The 21,652-nt window shown below is 47.3% G+C and overlaps 1 protein-coding gene across 3 annotated transcripts in view; it reads right to left on the reverse strand.

The window, feature by feature from the left end:
* Positions 1-211: 211 nt before the first annotated feature.
* MLLT1 (MLLT1 super elongation complex subunit) overlaps positions 212-21,652 on the reverse strand; it is a 31,681-nt gene continuing 10,240 nt past the window's right edge. For 2 of the 3 annotated variants that reach the window (XM_085562546.1, XM_085562548.1), the window contains 9 exons: positions 16,192-16,335; positions 14,547-14,672; positions 12,782-13,328; positions 8,648-8,743; positions 7,820-7,931; positions 6,540-6,639; positions 6,277-6,348; positions 4,889-4,960; positions 212-4,164 (listed from right to left, as the gene is read on the reverse strand). In XM_085562546.1, coding sequence (XP_085418672.1) covers positions 4,036-4,164; positions 4,889-4,960; positions 6,277-6,348; positions 6,540-6,639; positions 7,820-7,931; positions 8,648-8,743; positions 12,782-13,328; positions 14,547-14,672; positions 16,192-16,335 — 1,398 coding nt within the window. In that variant the 3' untranslated portion in view covers positions 212-4,035. The remainder of the gene's footprint in view (positions 4,165-4,888; positions 4,961-6,276; positions 6,349-6,539; positions 6,640-7,819; positions 7,932-8,647; positions 8,744-12,781; positions 13,329-14,546; positions 14,673-16,191; positions 16,336-21,652) is intronic. The other variant, XM_021544291.4, reaches the window with a different exon arrangement.

The raw sequence follows: 21,652 nt of genomic DNA on the forward strand, positions 1-21,652 counted from the left end.
CTCCAAGGGCAGGGACCCCTCACCTGAGCAGACAAAGCTCTGATGGATCAAGGGACATTGGAGCCACGCCATGCTTCAAACAATTCCCTTTTCCTTGGCCTTTCCTGTCCCAAGCCCAATGGTGTTACCTGTGCCACGAGGGGAGGTTTTGGGAAAGCCACAGTGCCACTCCTGGAGAAACAACACAAGAACCAAAAAACACTTCCAAGTCTTACTTTTCCATCTTACTTTATTTCACTTTTTCTAGAAAATTCCTCCATAGTTCCACAAATTTAACAAAAAGTTTAAAATTCAGGACAAACAATCCTGTAACGTATTACAAACATGAGTTTTTTTGTGTTTTTTCTTTTTAATCTTGCAGTTAGTCTTGGCTCAGCTGCATTTCTTCCAGCTGAGTGAAGAACTTTTCTCCCAACACAACTTTTAAAATCCTCAGGTGCTGAAGTATTTAATACCTCGGCTCTAGGCAGAAATACAATTAAAAATTCTCTAGAAGTTGAAGTACTTACATTTTTCTTTAGGAGTGCAAACTCATCTTGTCAGTTTTTGATGGCTATTCCGCGCCCCAGGAAAGCAACACCCCTTTGGGTCCTTTGAGCACCGATTGACCCAGTCCCAGGTGCACCAGGGGTGTCACAGCATCACCGGAGCCCCTGGGCCGGCAGGGAGGAGCCTCACGCCGGCAGAGCCGGCTCCAGCACATCCCCAATGGAAAACTGGAGCTGGAGCCACTCTGGGCTCTGCTCGTGGAGAGGCCCCTCCTGAGGGACCTTTCAACCTCTCTCACCATCAAACACGGTCCAAGATCTGACCAAAAAATTGCTTCTGGATTGTTGCATCAATTGCTTGGCTCGTTCTGATGCTCCCACCGCACCCCACGATCCCACAGGTGGCAGAGTCATTGCACTTCCATGGATCCAGCCTGACCTCAGCCAGCCTCGCTCCCTCTGTGGCCCCAAGCCGGGCTTTGCTGCCAGCCTTCCCCTCCTCTCCTCATTCAACTCTTCTAATAGTAATGTCAGTAATCAAAGCCTCGAGGCTTAACCCATGGCAGGCCAAGAGCCAGGGAAACGCTCCTGACCCTGCGATCCCACGGCCAAGGATGGAGGAGCCGGATCCTGATCCCGCCTCCAAGACGATTCCAACTCAGCAACTCGGAAGCCCCGGGGCTGCCCAGCACCTGTCTGTGCCAGCAGCACCACCACGAAGGACACGGAAAAGTAACAGAGTCCTGTCCATTTTCCTTGGAAAAACCATTATGGCTACAAGTCAATTTGGGATTATTTTTTTTTTCTTCCTTTTTTTAACAACGCAAGCTACTACACATCCTCGAGGACCTGAAGCAATGCCCGCAGCAGCACTGCCCCCTCCTTCCTAGAGTACAATAATCCATCCATGCTCTCAAGAGTGACACAAGAACAAACACTTTATCCACAAAAACCTGTACACGGCATGTTCAGAACAGTGTTCAGCCAGCCTAGAGGGAATCTACACAGGGAACTGCAAGGGGACACAAGATGAGGCCCAAACGTGACCATTCTTTGTTTGCAGTCACCCCTCCTGTGCTCCCCGACGCTACCACATACCCCAAAAAACATCAACTCTGTAGAACAACTAAGTACTTGCAAAAACCTTTTAGTAACAAATCAGCATGTGCACACAATGGAGAGGAACTATTGCTGGGGAACAATCCTACCTCGGGTTTTCAGGGGGATTATAAACAGTCTAAAAAAATCCATGTGTAAAATACTTCTTATAAAAACCAAACAGAATCCCTATCAATGCTCAGCAGAATTACCAACGAAGTCACTTCCAGGACAGGACGATGCCATGGCAGGCTCAGGAACAGCCTCCCACGGGTGTGCTGGGACAGGCTGGGAGTGTGACCACGGGCACGAGGGGGGTGGCACCTCCAGTCCCTTGAGGGGCAGCTCTGGAGCTGGGACAGTCTGGAAGTGCTGGGACCGGAGCTGTGGGAGGAGTGGGCAGCAAAGACCTCGGGGGAGGCAGGCCCGCTCCCTGGGGATGGGACAGTGTCACCAGCCCCACCCCAGGGTGCCCAGTGGGGGCACAGGGCTGCTCCCCCTGGCACGGCCCCGCAGAGACACGAGGAGCTCACAGTACCCACCCGCAGGCTGTGACCGCGGTGTGGGTGTCCTGCTGCCACCTCCCCCTCTGCTCCCTGCCCTCCACCTTCTCTGGCCTTCCCATCCAGCCCTGGCATCGTCCAGCAAGAAAGAAAACAGCTGAGATCACTGGCGTGACAGGGTTTGCACCCGGCATGAGCTTGAACTTCCATATATATATATATATATATATATATATATATATATACATACACACACATATATATATATATATATATATACACACACACAACACATGAAAGGTGGTACAAGGACAAAATTAATGGGAATCGGGTCAACATGACCCAACTCAAACAAGCTTATCATCATATTGCCACTTCAGTTGATTAGTTGCAACATTTCCATGATAAAGAAAGGGGGAACCCAAAACAAGGGACAGCAAACCTGGAGCGGTGCAACCCTCCCTGAGCAGAGGGGCTCCCCAGCACCGCTGCTCCCACGCCGCCTGTGCCCCACGGACATTTGGCAAAAGCTTCCCACAGCCCTTGGAAAAACGAGCAGTTCCTGGGAAAATACTGAATTTAGGGACAAGGAGTGTAACACAGCTTGGAGGGAGGCGCAGGGATTTCCCCATGCCTGCCTGGACAACACTTGGAGGTCAACACTAGTTTAACTAGAAATCTAGGGAAGGGGCTGCATTAGTGTTTCTGTTTCCTGCCTTTTCCTGCACAGGCAGCGGGGTGGGAGAGGGAGGAGGGAACCAAGCCGACTCCACTCTGTGTTTTACATCAGCATCTCCCAGGCGTGTCCAAAGATTTAAGTTCTCCCTTGTTTTGGTTTTCCCAAAGTACAGCCACTACTATAGGGGCCACTGTAAGGAGATTCCTCTTTGAGAACACAGAACAAAACCAATCACATGTTTTGGCAAAGTTATCAAACACTGACAAATGGAAAGACGACGGGTGAGCCCCTTCTGGAGCATGGGATGCCTGGAGGTTGCTGTCCAGCTTCCTTACACTACAAATTGTCCACAAGAGGCATTGAACAAACGAGTCAAATCTTATTAAGCGCCTTCCCCTGCCAGAGCCATAAAAAACAACAGAAAAACACACCCTTAAGATCATAAGACCCAACTAGGCCCTTCTTATACATACAGTACATACATATATATAATATATATATATAAAATATACAGCTTACAGTTTTGGAGTCCTATTACAGTTAAAGCAGACTGAAAGGAGTGGGACTTTGTTTAGGAGCTCAGATCAACAAACGAGACATCTCCAAACCCCAGCAGGAGACAGCAGGTTCCAGAGGCCTCCTCACCTAGCACAGAGTGTCACTGCAGGGAGCTGAGGGTCCTGTCCCCACCAGGAGCCAGGTCACCAAACCAGTGGGTGATCCCAGCTGGAATGCAGCTGGAATCCAGCCCCTCTCCTCTGCAGCAGACCAGCAGGAGCCCGGGGAGCCTCCTGTGTCCCCAGTGTTCCAGCCAGCCCTGTCAAAGCCGATGTCACCCACACGGCGCAGGGCAGAGCGGGAGGGCTCCGCTTCTGGAGCTCTCCACAGGCTGGTCCCGAGCTCTGGGGGAAGGAACAGCATCCACGCTTCTTCAGAGCTCAGAGATGCCTGGGAAATGTGCTCTTGAAACACAGTTGCTCGAAGGGAAACCGAAAAGGTCGCGCTGTGCAGCCTAAGTGCAGCACGCCTGCTCTGCTGGGGGCCTGGCCCACAGAGGCGGGGACAGACTCAGCAAGGCGGGCGCTGGTTTGAAGCCTACAAGAAAAGTGCAGCTGGCTGAGCGTTCCTAGAGCATGGCTGTTCTCTAAGGCAGTGCTTCTTCGGGTGAGGCAGGAGGATAAGAAGGCCTAGTTCCATGGGGTGGTTTCCTGGTGCCAATGGAGGGGATCTCTGGTTGAAGAGCAGAGCCAGCTTCCCAGGCCCAGCGTCATGTGGCCACGGCCTCCAGGTAGCTCTGCAGCTTGCGGACGGTCGTCTCATCCAGGGAGAAGAGGTCAAAGTCAAAGGTTGTGTTGGTGACGTTGAAATGCCCGGTTTCCTCAATGAGATTCACGATCTGGAGACGGGGATGGATGTAAGTACAGCACAGAGGGTACAGAGCCCATCCAGGCTTTCCCACCCCTTGGAGGGGCTCACAACAGGAAGGGAATCCTCTCCCCAAAAAAGCAAACCAGCTCCTCCTGCCTGCCTGACTAGCTCAGTCTGGACAGTGATGTGGACATGTTTACTTTTAATCATAAAATAACAGAATATCCTCAGCTGGATCCCCCAGGGATCATCAGCCCAGCCCCTGTCCCTGCCCAGACCCCCCAACAGCCCCACCCTGAGCAGCCCTGAGAGCGCTGTCCAAACGCTCCTGCAGCTCTGGCAGCCTCGGGGCCGGGACCATTCCCTGGGGAGCCTGGGCAGTGCCAGCACCCTCGGGGGGAAGAACCTTTCCCTGAGCTCCATACCAAGGCCTGGCACAGCTCCAGCCCTCGCTGGGCTCCAGGAGCTGTCCCAGAGCAGAGCTCAGCCCCTGCCCCTCTGCCTCCCCTCAGGAAGAAGCTGGCAGTCAGACCAAGCTGCCAGTCAGACCAGGAGATCCCAACTTTGGGACTGCAGAGGGATGATACCCACACCACACTCCTGTACCATTTCCAAGAAAAACGTTGCATACACAGCTGATTTTCTTTTTTACCCCGTATTTTTGCTTTCAAGGCAAAGCAGAGCCTCTGTGGAAGGGCCTGGCTGAGCCCCTGGACACCCAGACCCTGGGGACAGCAGGGACAAGGTGGTACCTGCTGGAGCACGTTGCGCTCCCGTAGTGCCATGAGCCGCCTGTGGAGCTCCACCAGCTCATCTGTGTAGGCCTGCAAAACAAACAGGGACACGTTTCAAGGCTGCCAAAGGGACCTCCCCAGTGAGGATCAGAAGAACTGGAGGCCCTTTCAGACATTCCCAAGTTTTCTCTACTTTTTTACTGCCTCCTCCTCCTCCTTCTCAAGTACTGGGGCACAAAGGATTTCTCTTAAATACAAGTGCTCTGAAGGCCTTTAATTTTTCATTTATTGACACCCACACCAAGCTCCAAGAACTGGGCAGAAGCCTTAAGGACCTCAGTGAGGTGAAGTTCACCTTGGTGACCCTCAGTGTGAGCTCCTCATCAGTGCCTTCTCCTAATTAACTCTAAACTATCTGAAAACATTATGTGCATCAGTGACCAAAACTCCAGCAATCTACTGAGCAATGATCTGCATCTAGGTAAGGAAAAATTCTTGGAGTGCACTGTACTCCCAGGTAGCTTTACCTAAACCACAAGAGGAAATGAAGGATTATTCACAGGCTCAACATGTTGATTGCACTTAGGTCAGAGTGGTTTGGGTTTTTTTTCTTAATTTTAGGGTTTTTTAGGCAGCCAGCAACAGGTCTGTATCAGCAAAAATGATGCACAGAATGGACACTGCTCTGCCCTCCCTGGAGGCAAGGAAGGAGAGAATTTCATTGAATAAACAAAGACTCCAAACAAATCTGCAAAGCAGAGCATCAAATAATCTTTAATTTTTAAGATCAAAGCCAGATGAAACTGCCTTTTAATGAAGTGCCCCAGCACTGCAGCAGTGACCAGGCCATTGGTTCAGACAAAGGGCAAACAAATGCAACAATTTCAGCATTTTGCCTATGAACACCACCTGGGGCTCCAGCTATTTAATGTACAAAATTTCTGCAGTGTCACTCTCCAAAATATGTCCTTTCAACATCTGGTTTTTGTTCAACTCAAGTTTTTACCCTGCTGAGACAGAACAATGAACAGGCTGAGCTGATTCAGGTGGTTTTGTGCACAGTGAGGTCCAACCATCCTGTGATGCTCAGCTCCTTAATCACAGAATCCTGGGATGGTTTGGGTTGGGAGGGGCATTAAAACCCAACCACTGCCAGCCCTGCCATGACAGGGACACCATCACTGTCCCAGGCTGCTCCCAGCCCTGTCCAGCCTGGCCTTGGGCACTGCCAGGGATCCAGGGGCAGCCACAGCTGCTCTGGGCACCCTGTGCCAGGGCCTGCCCACCCTGCCAGGGAACAATTCCTGCCCAATCTCCCATCCAGCCCTGCCCTCTGGCACTGGGAGCCATTCCCTGTGTCCTGTCCCTCCAGGCCCTCATGAAAGATCCCCCTCCACAGGACCCACCTTGTCATACGTTCCCTTCTTCAGGATCTTCTCTGGCTTGTTACAAGACTCTGGGCTTTTCCTTCCAGATGCCTGAGGGGAAAAAAAACCAACAACAGGACCAAAATTAGCTGAGGAAACACGGGGGTGTCACACCAGAGTGCTGGAAAGAGAGGAATCACCGGCCAGCTAAGGACAGAACAGGGCAAATTTGGTGCAAGTAAGAATTTGCAAGGCAGAGCAGGGGGTGGGAAGCAGAGCTGTGGGAAGGTGGGATCTCATACCTTGTTGTTGGCTGGGGGCAGCTTCTGCCCAGGAGGCGGCTCCCGGGTGGGCGGGCACGAGTCAGCGCTGTTGTCACTGTCACTGTCACTGAGGCTCAGTCTGAAAAACCACCAGCACAGAATGAGCATCACCAGCAGCAGCAAACCCATCATCAGCTGCCAGCTGAGCCACACAGAGCTGAGTGAAACTCTCTTCTTTATCACAGACTACTGCACTGGCTGGGAGAATGGGTCGCTGGAGACTCCAAGAATCCCTTTTTTTCCCAGCTGATGTCACCTTGCAGTCCCAGAGCAGGGAGCTTTAGGTGACACATTGCAGGCAGCAGTTCAACTCTGCCATACACAAATCCCCTAGAAGAACTAAGCACCACTTCATTTCACAAACAGCAGCTGTTCAGGAATTTCTCCCAGCGTTACAAAGCACCTGCATGAGATGCTCACTGACACCTCCACTGACAAAAAAATGCATTTTGTGTTCCTGCTGGTGTAACCTCTAAGATTTCCTATTTGTTTTCCGTTTTCTTTGGCCCTATAGATATGGCAGGTATCCTACCTGTGGTAAACTAAACTGGTTATCCCCTACAGGGATAAAATACCTACAAAAATACCCTTCAAAGTCCTTCATTATTGTTTCCTTGATGATGACAAGTGCAATAATGAGTACTTGCTTGTTTTGGTAACCACCACCAGCATTTCTAATGTGCAGCTGCTCTCTGGGCCAAGCATTTGGGTTCAAATATTCACTGAGACTCCAGGTTTGGGCAGTAACAGCATTTCCTGAGGAAAGAAGGTGAAGTTCAACTCTTTCCAGAGTCTGGAGCAGGAAATACCTGTCACTGAGTCCAGAGGAGTGGAGCAGCCAACACAGGGAGGGCAGAGAGCGACTCCTGAGCCCTGTCAGCCCCAGGCAGCTGAGCAGCACACTGCCTGCCCCCACAGATCCCTAACCTCTGCAGATCAAAGGTGTCACACTCCAGCAGCTCTGCAGAGATCTGAGGGTCACAATTAGGTGATTGAAGGAGCTCAGTCACTGACACCTGCCAGCTCAGCTCAGCACCTCCCAGCACCTTCCTCTGTTTGTGCTCTTCAGCCAACCCTGCTGTCGCCACCTCTGTGTCCCCACCCTGTGCTGAGTGACCCCACACATCTGCCCTTCCTTCCCTCCCACACAGAGCCCTGGCCTTTTGATTCCTCCCTCCAAATGGAGAGCACCCTCAAATGCACCCCAAATGCAGAGGGGGAAGAGCCCCCAGAGGCCCCTGCTCTGGATTTGTTACCACCTGGAATCCCGGCTGACGGGGTTTGCTTTGACTGCTGCCTCCTCTCCTGAGGAGCTGTCGTCATCATCCGACTCCTCCGACTGCAGATCCTCCACCATGGAGCGCAGCGGGCCTGCCAGGGGGAGAGGGAACTCAGCACCAGGACACACCAGCACAACCCCACCCAGCCAAACCCAGACTCCTCCTGATCCCAGCCACGTGGGACTGGGAAAGGACACCCTGTGGCAGGCTCGGAGCTAAAGCAGAGCTGACAAACTTTACAACTGCCTCCCCTCCCAAAGCCTCCCCCTCCCTTCCCAGATGAGAACAAAAGGACATTTTTCATGCCTGTGGGGCTGATTTAAATGTCACAGGAGACAGGAGCAGCACAGCATTTGCTGCACTTGGAACATTTACTGTTGCCAGTTTCCCTCTCTGGGTTATCAGTGGAGGGATCTGAGAAAGGAGCTGTTACATACTGGCAAAATGATGAATGGCACATTTATAATTTTTAATAAAACATAGATGAGATTGGAGGAGAACTGTTCTGGTGATTCTACAGATCAGGCAGCAGTGAGACATTTATAAACTGAGGCAGAAATCAAAGCCAAAAGGGAAAGAACCAAATCCAGAGGGATTCCCTACTCATAAATTAGCTGCCAAGAGAAGAAAAATACTTGTTCATGATGTTATAACGTTATTGCCTTTTCTTGCTGAAGCATCACAACTCCAACACATGGCTGCATGCAAGAAACTGTATTATTATAGTGCTGGAAAAGCACATTTAATTCTCCTGAGCCTTTTAAGGTTACACAAGGAAGGTTTTAACAAACTGTTCTTGCAACACACCTTGACTGTGGTTCTGAGATGGCTCGAAATCAGAATCAGAGCTGGAGTCGGAGCTGGAGCTGGAGTTGGAAGGGCTGGACTGGACAGACTTAACCCCCCATAAAAGGGAAAGAAAAGAAAAAGAATCTTAATCTTTCTAATCCAGAAAACAGAGCACAAATCACTGTGACACAGGAGCATCTGAGCACTCTACAGCATCACCCATCACTGAATACAGTTCTTGGGGTTACAGAAAAAAAATACGAGGTGAAAAAAATCAACATTTATGGAAGTCTGGCAGGATGTAGCTCAGCACTCCTGGGAGCAACATCAAGGACTCACACCAAACCCCTTCAACACCATGAGGTTCAAACCCCCCCAAATGATGACAGGGAGCATCTGAAAAACATTTAAATGAAAACCTTTACTTTGAAGTGTGACAGATGACCAGCACAGAACCCACAACTACCCAAACCCTCTTAAAAAGTGTATTTTTTGAACCCACCAAGGTTGCCTTGAACCTCAGACTGATCACTGGCTATGGCATCACAGAGTCAAGGAGTGGTTTGGGAAGGACCTTAAAGATTATTTAATCCAAACCACAGTCCCAGTCTGCTCCCAGCCCTGTCCAGCCTGGCCTTGGGCACTGCCAGGGATCCAGGGTGGGCACCCTGTGCCAGGGCCTGCCCACCCTGCCAGGAACAATTCCTGCCCAATCTCCCATCCAGCCCTGCCCTCTGGCAGTGGGAGCCATTCCCTGGGTCCTGTACCTCCATCCCTTATAAACAGTTTATCTTTCCTTCAGGCTCCTTCAGGCACTGGAAGGCCCAACACTTCTCCAATGAACAATCCCAGTTCTTTGCCCCTTTCCTCATAGATATGGAGGAAACTAGCCCACATAACTCCAAAATTAGTTCTAAATTATTATTATATCCTAAACCCACCTGTTTCTACACCAGTTTGAGTGATCTACTGTACTGATCTATATTTCACTTAAATATGAAAATATAACAGAGACCAACTCAATCCTTGTGACCCCAACTCGTGTGTCAGCACTTGGCAGAAATAAGAGGAGTATCCTGTGCAGTAAGAGTGAGTGAAGAGTAAATGGACTGGTAACAGCAGCATCCAGGAAGGAAATTTGGGTAAGACTGGGAAATTTTAATCGTAAATCCGGTAGTGAGCAACAATCACCTGCAATATCCTTGGGAACCACCAGAGGGCAGAAGAGGCCACAGCAACTCCCTCTGCCCCCAAGCAGCTCCTAAAATCCCCTTAAAATGGGTTTTTTTGGTACTCAGGCAGGTTCTAGTTTAAAGATTCTCAAAGTACAGTAGTATCTTGCCTTTTAAAAAGTAATTCCCTGGAAATCAGAATTTCAGTTGCACTGTTTTGTTCCAAGGAATCCACTTACTACTCGTGATGCTGAAGAGTCACACATTCCCACTGATAAATAACTGGACACAGGAAGGGCTAATATTCTAAAAAATTTGAGACAAGGACAAAGAGGCACAAATCCTGCCCTGGTCCTGCTGGCCACACTGTCAACCAAGTATTGGCAAGAGTTTCATTATTTCACTTCTAAGAAGGGGGGAAATCTGTCAAAAAATGGTATTATAACCCTTGGAAAGAGTTCAGAAGCAAAGGAGAGTAATTTAACAATTCCAATATCAGGTCTACTGGCACAAAGCAGCAGCCCTGGCTGTTTAGGGGAATTCCAACATGGAAGTGGAGAGCAGAGAGAGAACAGGTTGTCCAGAGCAGCTGTGGCTGCCCCTGGATCCCTGGCACTGCCCTGGACAAGGCTTGGAGCAGCCTGGGACAGTGGAAGGTGTCCCTGCCATGGCAGGGGATGGATGAATGATCAGGTCCTTTATAACCCAAACCATTGTGTGATTTTATGAATATTTTCAAGCTAACAGAGCACAGCTCTTGCATCTGATCCACAGCTCTAATCTTCCCTCATTCCTGGTAATCTGCAGGTCTTCCCTTAGAATTCCAAAATTAACTTAACAGGAACTAAGCAGCAGTTGTTGGAGATAACCCATCTCTCCTTTTGGCATTAGCACCATCAGCTCTTTGAGGCAGAGGAGGATGCAGATGGACACGCTCCGTGTGCTCAGTGACTGTCACTGGGATGTGACCAAAGCAAAAAGCAACGCTGCCTCCCATCCCTGCCTCTCCCTTTTGTCAGCACTGAGGCAGCCAAGCATGAGGCCAGTTCAGGGAACTGGACTTGATGGGGGAAGAAAAAGAAAAATTTAAAAGAAAAAAAAAATAAAGGCCAAGTAATTTCCAGCAGGAGCTGAAATAGCAGGAGAAACTCCTTCATCCCTCTGCAAAAGGAGGGAGCTCCCTCTGAGCTCCCAGGCCAGGAGCACAAATGGGAGCAGGGCTGCTCCTCTCCACAGCAGCCTGCAAAGATGTCAGCTGGGAGCCACCGTGGAGCTGTTGCACAATCCCCTGGCTGCAGCAGCAGAGCTGATTTAAGAGTTTCCGGGCCCTGGTCCACCTCCAGCTGCTCCCTCACTCCAGTGATGTGGCTCCCACCAGGCTGCACACACAGCTGTGCCAGGAGAGAAGAAACCCTGGGGCACAACCAGCAGCGCTGGGAGCAGGGAGATCCCCCCGGGCTGCACGAGGTGCTGCTGCCAGTGCTGCTGCCAGCCACTCTGAAGCTGTGCCCCAGGGCTCAGGTTGCACAGGAACCTCAGCTGCCACCGCTCCCTGTCTGTCACACAGCTCCTGTCACCCAGCAGGACCCTGGGCAGGACAGGCTGCAGCAGATGCTGACCCCACCGGCACAGGCTGTGGTTCCAGGGACAGCCTGGCAGCACCATCAGCTCACACTGCTGGGGCCAGAGGGGCTGGGGACACCTCGGGGACAGCCAAGGACACTCGGGGATCTGCACAGTCACAGGTTTGCAGGGAGGGCTGGATGTTTGGAATTGAAATGTGGGGCTTGCTGAGCACTGCTGCACTTTGGGTAAAAGGCTTAAAGGAGAGAGGAACTGCCTCTTCTTAATGCCTGGTGTGAAAATGTATCCACCTGGGAAGTAAAGTCATAAAATCCCAGAATGGTTTGGGTGGGAAGGGACCTTAAAGATCATCTTGTGCCATGGCAGGGACACCTTCCACTATCCCAGGTTGCTCCAAGCCCCATCCAGCCTGGCCTTGGACACTTCCAGGGATGTGACTTCTCTGCAGAGTGGAATTAATACTTGCCCAATAAATTCTTGTACTGGGAGTCCTGAAGAAAAGAAACCTTTCCGACAAACACATCGGTATTTGTAGTATCACAGTGCTGATTAAATCATAATACAAACTGTCCCTGGAAAATTAATCTTAATAAAATAAACCTTTCTTAAAGTTGTCAGGAGGGATCAGTTCCAGAATTCCCATGACATTATCCTGTGAACACTATTACAAGATATATGGCTTCTTTATAACAAATATACAAGTGAAAAGTAGCAGGAGTTTGGATTTGTCTGTTCCTTCTTGCATTTTTTTGCCTTTTGGAAAACAATTTCTAGAAAACAGAGGATGAGGAATGTTCTCAGTTGTAAAAAGGAAAAAAATATTTAGACAGCTTTTAAAAATAGTAGTACAAGAACATAATTTGTTTTATGTTTCACAACACAACTTATTTAGATTTAGTGGCATGTGGTTGTATTTTGAGTTTCAGCCAATGGCACATTTCTTACAGGCCACGGCAGGAAGAGGGGCTTTATTTACATTTTAATACCGGGTTTTTTTCATTACCAAAACTGAGATTATTTCCTTCTTTTCTGAAATAAGATCACATTCTACAACACTGCTATCATGAGCAGGCAGAAATTGTCTCTGTATCTCTTGTAGCTCTGTAGATGTAACTGCAAGGGATGAATGAGGGACCATAACCTTAAACTCTGACTTTTAGGTAACTGCCAGCAGATAAATCTCACTAACTTTGTATCTGAAACAGGAACTAAACCACACAGGAGGAACATTTAATTTTGACTGGAGTTTCAAAGAACAATTTTATTTGAGATGCAACCCAGTCTAAGCATTTACCAATCTGCTTCTCTATCTTCTCTGAGAGATTATTACCATCTTTTTCAGGCAGGGATTTAACATCATCCTTCCAAACTCTGGTAAAGAATAAATCCCTACTCACCTCTGACTTGAAAGAAGTTTCATCCTCTGAGTTTGACTCCTCCATTTCCACAGGCTTTTTGATCTCCTTGGCCTCGCTCTCAGATTTTACCTTCTCCACTTTGGCATTCATCTTCTCCTTGGTTTGTTTCTTCTCTGGATATGAGGAAGACGAGGTTCTGGGAGATGTCCCCAGGATATTCTTTACCCCTTTGGAGCTACTCTTTTTTTGTTTTTTGGCACTAGGCTTTGGTGACTCCACGTTGGAGGGCCTCTTGCTGGAAGACTTTAACTCCGGCTGTGGCCCCCCCTTGGGAGAGGTGTTCTCCAGTTTGGTCTCCTTCACGGCCAGTTTTGGTTCCTTGAAAGCAGCTTTTGGAGGTGCCTTCTCCTCCTTAGGCAGTTTGTTCTCAGTTGGTTTTCTGGAGGAGTCCTTCAAAGGCTTGTTCTGCTCTCTCTCAAGGTCTTTGGAGGAGTTTTTGCTCTCAGAGTCTTTCCTGGGCCTCTCCCTGTGCTCCTTGGTTACTTTATGTGGCTTGGATGCTTTGCTACTTTCCTTGTTTGCATCCTAAAATTCAGCAACAGAAACATGCAAGCTGGGTATGAAACTGCAGCTCTGCACAGAATGATAAAACACATCCTCATAAATCACATGGCAGTGTTTGCTCTGTGTAGAAATCCACCCCCACATGCCCAGGTAAACATCCACACTTCCCTCAAGCTGCTGCACACAAACTGGCAGTGGGCACTTCAACATTTAGGAAAGGGTGAAACAGGTTCTGCTCCTTTCCAGGGTCTCTCAAAGGTCTAGAAACATCTACAGATGTTTAATTCAGCTTTAACCTGAATGCAAACACAGATGCACCTCTCAGGGCACCTGGGAGGAAGGGAAGCAGGAGAATGTCGTCTCTTTAGCAACTGGCAATTTTCACCAGAGCTCATCTCAGAGCCCTTTATTTCTCTGCTGTCTTTTCCAGCTCTTAATTCCTGACCAAAATTAAATCAGCCACTAACAGGTAAGTCATCTTCACTCTGTTTCATAAGATCAGAAGGCATAACTGAAGTGCCAGAGTGTTTAGAGCCCTGAAGAACATAGCTATCAGAATTGAATTACACTGGAAAATGAATTGTTGTTAATACCTGTGACTGCTCAGGCTGATACAGTGCATGTAATCTGCTCCAAAACACATTGCTTGGGGATTGTTTCTCCCATGTAGGATTATACAAAAATAGCTTCAGTATATAAGGGAAAAAAGGAAAAAAACTTGAGGTTCTTTGGAAGTCTCAGGACCTGGCTACTGCTGGACACAACATCCAGTCTGGAAAGCACCCGTTGGACATGAGGCATGTTTGATGTTCTCTCCAGCACTGTCCTGAGGACAGAGGAAGGGCTGACTTTCCACTCAGCCTTCCTGCCTGCAGGGCCTTGGAGTGCAGCTGGGCATGGCAGACAGTGAGAGAGCCCCAGAATCCATCCTCAGCATCAGGGACACAACCACAACAGTCAGAGAGCATTTCATCCGCCTTTAAGGAAGATAACGATTCACCAAAAATTCCCAGTCTGGCACATTTAATTTTCTTTTCAAAACTTCCCTGGAGACAAGTCTATCAGAAATAAAAAAGCCTCCTAGAGGCTGGGAAGTTCCAGACCATTAACTACTGAACTGCAGAGTACAAGGAGGTTCAGAATTAGCAGCAGCCAGGAACAGCTGCTGAACAAGCTCTCAGCAGCCTGGCCTGAAAGACTCCCTCACCTCAGGCTGACCCAAACATGTGCTGCACTGACCTTTGACCCGTGGGAGGGTTTGGTCTTCTTGGGATCAGAGAAGGCAGAGAGAGGTATCGTGGGCAGCATTGGATAATCAGGACTTGGCCTTGAAACAGTCTCTGCTCCTTCTGGCATCACCATTACCTGAGAATAAAGAGGAGGGAAATTATGTCTGCACAAAGTCTCACGGACTATTAACTATTAACACATGATTATGTTAAGCCACTTGCTCAATTAACACACTATTATTCATCTTTTCAATTTTTTTTCCTCGCCTGCTTAAAGGCCATAAAAAGATATTGTCTATGGAATGTTCAGTTTCAAGGCAACTCCTCAAATACAGAATATTAAACCCACAAAACTGAAAGGCAGCAATGCAATATCGAGTGTCTTTCCCAAAGGGAATGCCAATATTCTGAGCACAGGCAGGCAATAAAGCTCTGGACAAGAACTGTGTGTTCTGCTGCAAATGCTCTTCCCCTGAAAAAGGGTACAGAGATAAATCTGGAAGGAATGAGCAAGATTTCCTTGGTTTAGGAGAAGCTGAATGCACTCTTTCAGTGCAAAAGGATTAAAAAAAAAAAACAAAACAAAAAAACCAACAAACCAGGGCTCGGGTCTCTCCCTTCACAAAATCTTAGCACCAAGAAGCACTGAGCTCCATGGAACAATTCCTTTCTTACCTTCCCTACATTGTCAAGACAATTCTGTGGAAAACTGCCACCAGAGAAAGGGCATCAAAAGTGATTAACAGCTGAAACACCTCAGTACACAAGGACTAAAATACCACACTGTGAAAATCCTGAAGAGCAGATGATATTCCAGCCATCTCAGGGCTGAAATGAGCACCTTCCTCTCTCTGCCCAATACAGGAAAGCACTGGCACATAGTGGAACAGGAACCATGGAGTGATCTGGGCTGGAAAAAGCCTTAAAGCTCATCTTATTCCACACCCTGACATAGGCAGGGACACCTCTCACCATCCCAGGTTGCTCCAAGCCCTGTCCAACCTGGCCTTGACATCCTCTGGCTCATTAAAAACTTCTTGCACTTTGTGGCTTGGACTGATTTGCCCAGATCCTGCACTTATTTGAGGACCATCCTTTAGTCTATCACTGCTCATTACCCACCCAGATGGAAGGGCAGAGTTACTGCAGCAATCCATACTTCACTGGGCCTACTAGAGAATATCTATTTCCCCCTCCCACACTTGTTTTCACTCTATATTGTCCAATTTTTCATTATTTTTTTTTATTATCTAAGCCATAAGTAGCTGATGCCAGGTTTAGAGGTCATTTATTGACCAGGAAGCACTAACTATTAAGTTAAAAAATATTAATAAGGAATGGCCTGAAAGCCTCTCTCTTTCCTTGAGCTTTTCTGTACTGACCCAGCTCCTGGCACCAGGTAACATCCACAGCAGATCCCACTTTCCAGAGGGGTTTTCTGCTTTGATATTAATACTCACATTTAAACTGAAAAAAGAAATGTCACCAATCACACACCAACAACAGATTTGTTCTGCTGCAAGTACTGCAGCCCTATAACCTGGCTGGGTCATCTTTTAAATGAATATAGAAAACTGCTGGAAGCCTGCTGGCCTTAAAGAAACCTCAGAGCAAAACAAGCCCACTCCTTTTAGGATCCCAAATTGGGCACTTACCCCTCCAGCCCTGATGAGTTTGCGCCTGAATTCCTTGGTGGGGTTGTTGAAAGTCAGTTTCTCGCAACGAAGGTGGTTCACAGGTGGGTTCCCCTCCAGATTTAGGAACAGGTCATATGTGAAACAAACCTTTTTGGGCTCCTCCTAAAAACAAGAAAGGCTTTGGGAAACTGGAAGTAGCTTGGCAAGCACATTAAGTATGGGGATGCGAACAGTCACTCCTGAAAATCCCAAATAAACCACCAAGTGTTGCATTCATGGAGTTTTTCACCATGAGATCACAGAGCTGGAAATTAAACTATTTATGCTTGAGGTTAACATTGTTCATCAGGAACTCGGGCATGAGGCTTCTCACTGCAAAAGCAATGCACGGACACAGATTTGACTGAAAATTGTCTGTTTAAAGCTGTTCAAGTTTCCCCAGAAAAGCAGATTCACAAGCTTTATGCACTACTGTTTTCACCAAAATTCAGATCCTATCTCCTTTGGGAAGCAACTCTAAGTATCAATATTAAGAAAACCATAATCCTTTTTGAGAGAAGGAATAACTTCTGAACTCCCAGGATCTCTGCAGGCACCGAGAAAAGATTAAACGCAAAGGGAAAAGGATGGCTTGGTTTGTAAAATCCTTTTCAATATGCATATTGCAGGAGCTGAATGGGAAGATAGCCCAGGCTTTTGAACTTTCCAAGGGCACTTTCACCCAAGCAATCCAGAGTCTGTATGCATGGTGGGGGGATCATCTGCGCCTCACTGCCTCTGTTCCACCTGCTGCGTTTGCAGCACAGAATGGAAGAAATCCCCCTCTTTTTTTCCCCCACCCCCAAAATTGCAAATACTCTTCTTGTGTATTACAAATATCGACAGGACACTGCCTGGTGTTTCTCACAGTTTGCATTTCCAAGCTGGAAATTCAGTGTGGCAAGAGAGACTCTGCTGGGAAGCCCAGCGAGGCCGGCAGTGCCCTGCGCATTTCCATGAATGCATCCCACGTGCCTCATTCCCCGTGCAGCACTGAGCAGCTGCACAGCAGTCTTTTCCAGAATTCCCTTCCAGCAGCTCCATTTCCTGGTGCAGTGGCATTGTTGGATGGGAACAGGCACTGCAGGCTCCCAGCCCCAGCCATTAGATTCGCTGAAAATAGGTTGAAATGGCTTCAGACCACCCCAGCTCCTGCTGTTTGCTCCAGAGGGCATTCCTTGGACAAACTACACCTCTAACAATGCAAAGGGTGGTAGCTACACCTGGTTTACATCAAAATCAGTACCCTGAGCTCATCTAGGAGTCGAGGTTTTGGATCCTCACCCTCAACCAGGGGCAGGCATCAATAGACACAGAGGAGAGTCTCAGATTAATGTGCTGCCAACACCAGGTATTCAGACCCTCTTTTGGAAAGTCCTGAGGAATCCACATGCTCCTGAAAGTTTACTAAAACAGATACATGGGCGGAAAAAGAAAAATCCTTGCAAAATACACTGCCCTGTCATTTGCCTGTTTTCCATGCCCGTTCTCATTAACTGAATCATTAGCGAGCTCTGCGTGTGCGCTTGCTGCAGTTCAAACAGCAGCTGCACAGGGTCCCTCAAAGCCTAATAAACTGAAATGAAGGATGAATAGAAATCCAAATGTGGCCTAATAATGGCTTCTAAAATGCTTTCCCTGGTTTACAACAGAGTAAATAATCTTGGCTCTATCAGCAGTCGCAGGCTTCGGTCAGGAGATGTTTTGCCATCCCATTACCAGCTCTGCTTTGTCATGTGCCCATTTGCTTTCCAAGCAGGAGAGAGGCAGCAAGATCCCTTTCCCTCTCACCTTGGGTATCCTATTTTTTGGTGCTTTTTTCACAAGCACCAAAATATTTATTGTGTGTCTGTTGAATTTTTGTAGAATTAAGGCAGTTTTTTAACGTGCTATTCTCCAGCTCAGAGATCACAACTGCCCTGGGAAGGAGCCCCAGCAGAGTGCCCTGATCATTAAAACCTCCTTTGTATCCCCCAGGCCATAAGGAGCCCCCAACCCCCCCAGTGAATAGCTGAGATTACAGCACTCCTAAAAGAACCACCACAAAACTCTCAAAGCAAAAAGCTGCAAATAAACATTCTTTCCTTTACTGCCCTCACTGCCCAGCTAATGATTACAGCTCAGGCCACTCCAAAGCTTAATCCATCCGGTCCTCCCTAAAAGGTTCTTCCCCCCAAACAACCATCAAGGGGAAGAAAGGGGGGAGAAACCCAAGGAAAATCTCTCTCAATTGACCCAGACCTACCCATCCTCTAACTTTAAATGAAAAGCCAGGCTGAGTCCACACTGCCACACTTCAAAGCCTTTCTCAATAACATGTTGGGATCCACACATCCTGTTGCAACTCACAGGAGGCTCTTTCTCACCCTACAAACTTTGGTTCAGACAATCCTACACACCCTTCATGTACTCCTGCTTCAGCAGCAACTACACACACAAGGCAAGCTTTGCTCTCAGAGAATTTCACCTTCTGATATTCCTTGATGTCAATCAGAAAAACTGACAAGGGAAGAGACTTTGCTCCTCCCAAGACCATAAACTTTTCTAAAGGTCCCTACATCCAAGAAAAGCTTTAAAAAAGGTGGTTCACATCCATTTCTAACTGGTAGATGTGAATTGTTCAGATTCAAATTCAGTGGCTCATTTGGCCATGAAATGGTTAAGTTGGTGCAGGGATGTCTCAGCAAGGCACCTCAGAGCCTCACTTTGCATCTGCCCCTAAAATCCCAGGATGCCAGAGAAGTAAACTACAAGTGAGCACCACAAAGCCAGGGCTTTTATTTGCAGCTGCTGTAAACTTCCCTTCATCCAGTGAATCCCCCTATTCCACCTCCAATCTCCTGAGCTGGGTACATTAGGTTTTATTTTTACTGCTTCCTGTCTGCACCGCCTGCCACTGCGCTGTTACGAGCTCTGAAGCTGCTTTATTTTTCCTTTGAGTTCTGAAATAATGGGTTAAAGTTCTTCTGGCACTTTTCGTAAGATAAAGAATTTTTTAAAGTCTTTTGTTAAAATTTCCTTGTCTTGTTTTTAAGGCAGGGTGTGCCCTTTGCCACTTAACACAAATCAAAAGAATTTCACTGGTAGCGTGCACATAAAGCTCATAAATCACTTTTAGAAAGCCATAAAACAAAATTATCTACAAAAATCTAGCACACCAAGGAAGCAGGCTCATGGTTATTCAATAACTATAACATCTAACACCACTTCCCTTTTGCTATAGATCCAGCCTGACAGAGGCATTTATCCAGAACGTCTGGAGAAATGAAACCCCTTCCCAGGCTGGTCCAACCTGTCTGACTGGTCCTGGAGCAGCTTCCAGACAGGGCATTGGAAAGGGAATAGCCCAATATTCAGATTTTGAAATAATTAACCTTATGTTCCACTCAGGAATCCATTAATCACCCTTATCTTTTGGGAGATTCTCCAGGATTAAGCACTTAGGACTTCCCTCCATCAGATGTTTATTACTTCATTTGAAAATCAGATTTTCCTAATATATTTTTATTATATATATAAATGAGTACAATAATTATTTGAGTATAAATAATATAGATTAGTGTAAATACATCTCTTTATCTACTCACTACTGCAAGACAAGCACTTAATAATCTACTAACTCTTACAAATACATGATATGAAGCTGGCATGGCTGATAAAGCTGCTGTCTTTGCAAATACAGCTTTGCCACACACTGCAAATATATATATATATATATATATATAGTTATTTTCAGCATCTGGAGGTGCCTATGGATGTGCCACACTGAATGGCTACTCAAACACACACAGCCCAGTGGTGGCCATGCTCAGATAAAAGAATGGGTAAATTGATAATCCATCCTCATTTCTGACAGAAAAAGGTAAAAGCAAAGATTCCCCGGACAACAGTAGCAGGACAAAAGGAATTGCTGCAGGTTTGGGAAGGAAGATGGTACAGGACAGACCTAAAAAGTTTCCCTCAAAGGGCAGACAAAAGGACAAGTTTCACTCCTACTTCCCCTACTTTCAGCAACACTGAGGAAACTCCAACAGGCTGAAGCTACTCCTCCTCTCCTCAGTCCTGTGCACATCCTGCCCAAAATGGCAATTTCAGTAAAATCAAATGTCTCATGCAAACACAGGCTCTTCAACCTTCCTTAGGAGCAGCTCCCTGGCCAACACTTGCCCCAGCCTTCCCCAGGAGTATTTCCCAGACCAATCCCTTCCTGATGGCACAGTCCTGACACCAGTTGTAGCTGATCCTATTTCACCTCCCCTGCCATATGTGCAGCCCACCTACAACGTCTCCACTGAGTTCCTACTTTGATACACAAATAATTTTCTCCTTTTCCAATATTTCTCTATTTGTTTTCTACATCACCTCTACAAAGGTTGCAGAAGGGGCAAAATATGAATATTTTTCTTTTGAACCTCACTGGAAAAATCAAACTAATTTTTATGCTTTCTTTGCTTATCTCCTTCTCACTAATAGAAAAAGCCCAAGTTCCATGTATCCATTATGTAAATCCTGGAAGGCTTTTATCTCTAGCACTAAAATTAGGAGGTAGCATCTTTAAAAAGACTTTAATACAACATCTTATCCATGTTGCATTAATATCATCTGCCTTATACCAGAATAACATGAAAATCTACTAGACCTTTAGCTTTGTGGGGAGGATTGATCTAATTTGATTAGGATGCAAAAAATGTCACTAGGAATGAATACCAAAGCCAGACCTGTATTACAGCCTCCAGATTACAACGTGTACCACTAGAAGAGATTTATTTGGAGACAACAATGAAAAAAAGCCTCCAGACTGCTGAAATTGAGGGGGAGAGGGAAGGGGAAGAGCAGGAGAAAAACAGCAACGCATTTGTTGTACCGGGTTTGTATCGATTTGAGCACCAGAAGCCACTCACAGCAGCCCTCATTACAGGAACACAAAGGATTTCAAAACAAAAATAGCACACTAACATTTCCAGTCCAAATGATCTGCTGTCATTAGCCAACTCGACTTCCAAAAGCTTTATCAATCAACCTGCTGAGCCCCTGCCATTTGTTTTTCAGGATCAGTTACAGCAGCAAAGGCTCTGCCAGTGTTAAAGGAGACTACAAGTGCTGTGGCTGCTCAGAGCCCCCAACTGCCCAGGCTCACTGCAATATTCACAATTTATATTCTGCAATTCAAATACCAGCGCTGAGAAAGCACTACTCATGGAGGAGCTGGATTGCAGCAGAAGGACAAACACAGGCCAGCAATGTTCACAGAGGATAAGAACAGGCTCTTGCACCTTTTTCACACTCTGCTGACACTTTTCCACCCGACAAAAAGGCACCAAGAGCACAGAGTCTGCTGCTCCAAACATATACAATGATAACAAAAAGGGAGTCCTCCAACACAAAGAGTCAATTGGCAATTTTATGCCAAGTTGCTTAAAAAATCCCTGATGAAGTTCAT

The sequence above is a fragment of the Lonchura striata genome, chromosome 28, assembly GCF_050655825.1.
Source record: "Lonchura striata isolate lonStrDom1 chromosome 28, ASM5065582v1, whole genome shotgun sequence".
Taxonomy (NCBI): domain Eukaryota; kingdom Metazoa; phylum Chordata; class Aves; order Passeriformes; family Estrildidae; genus Lonchura; species Lonchura striata.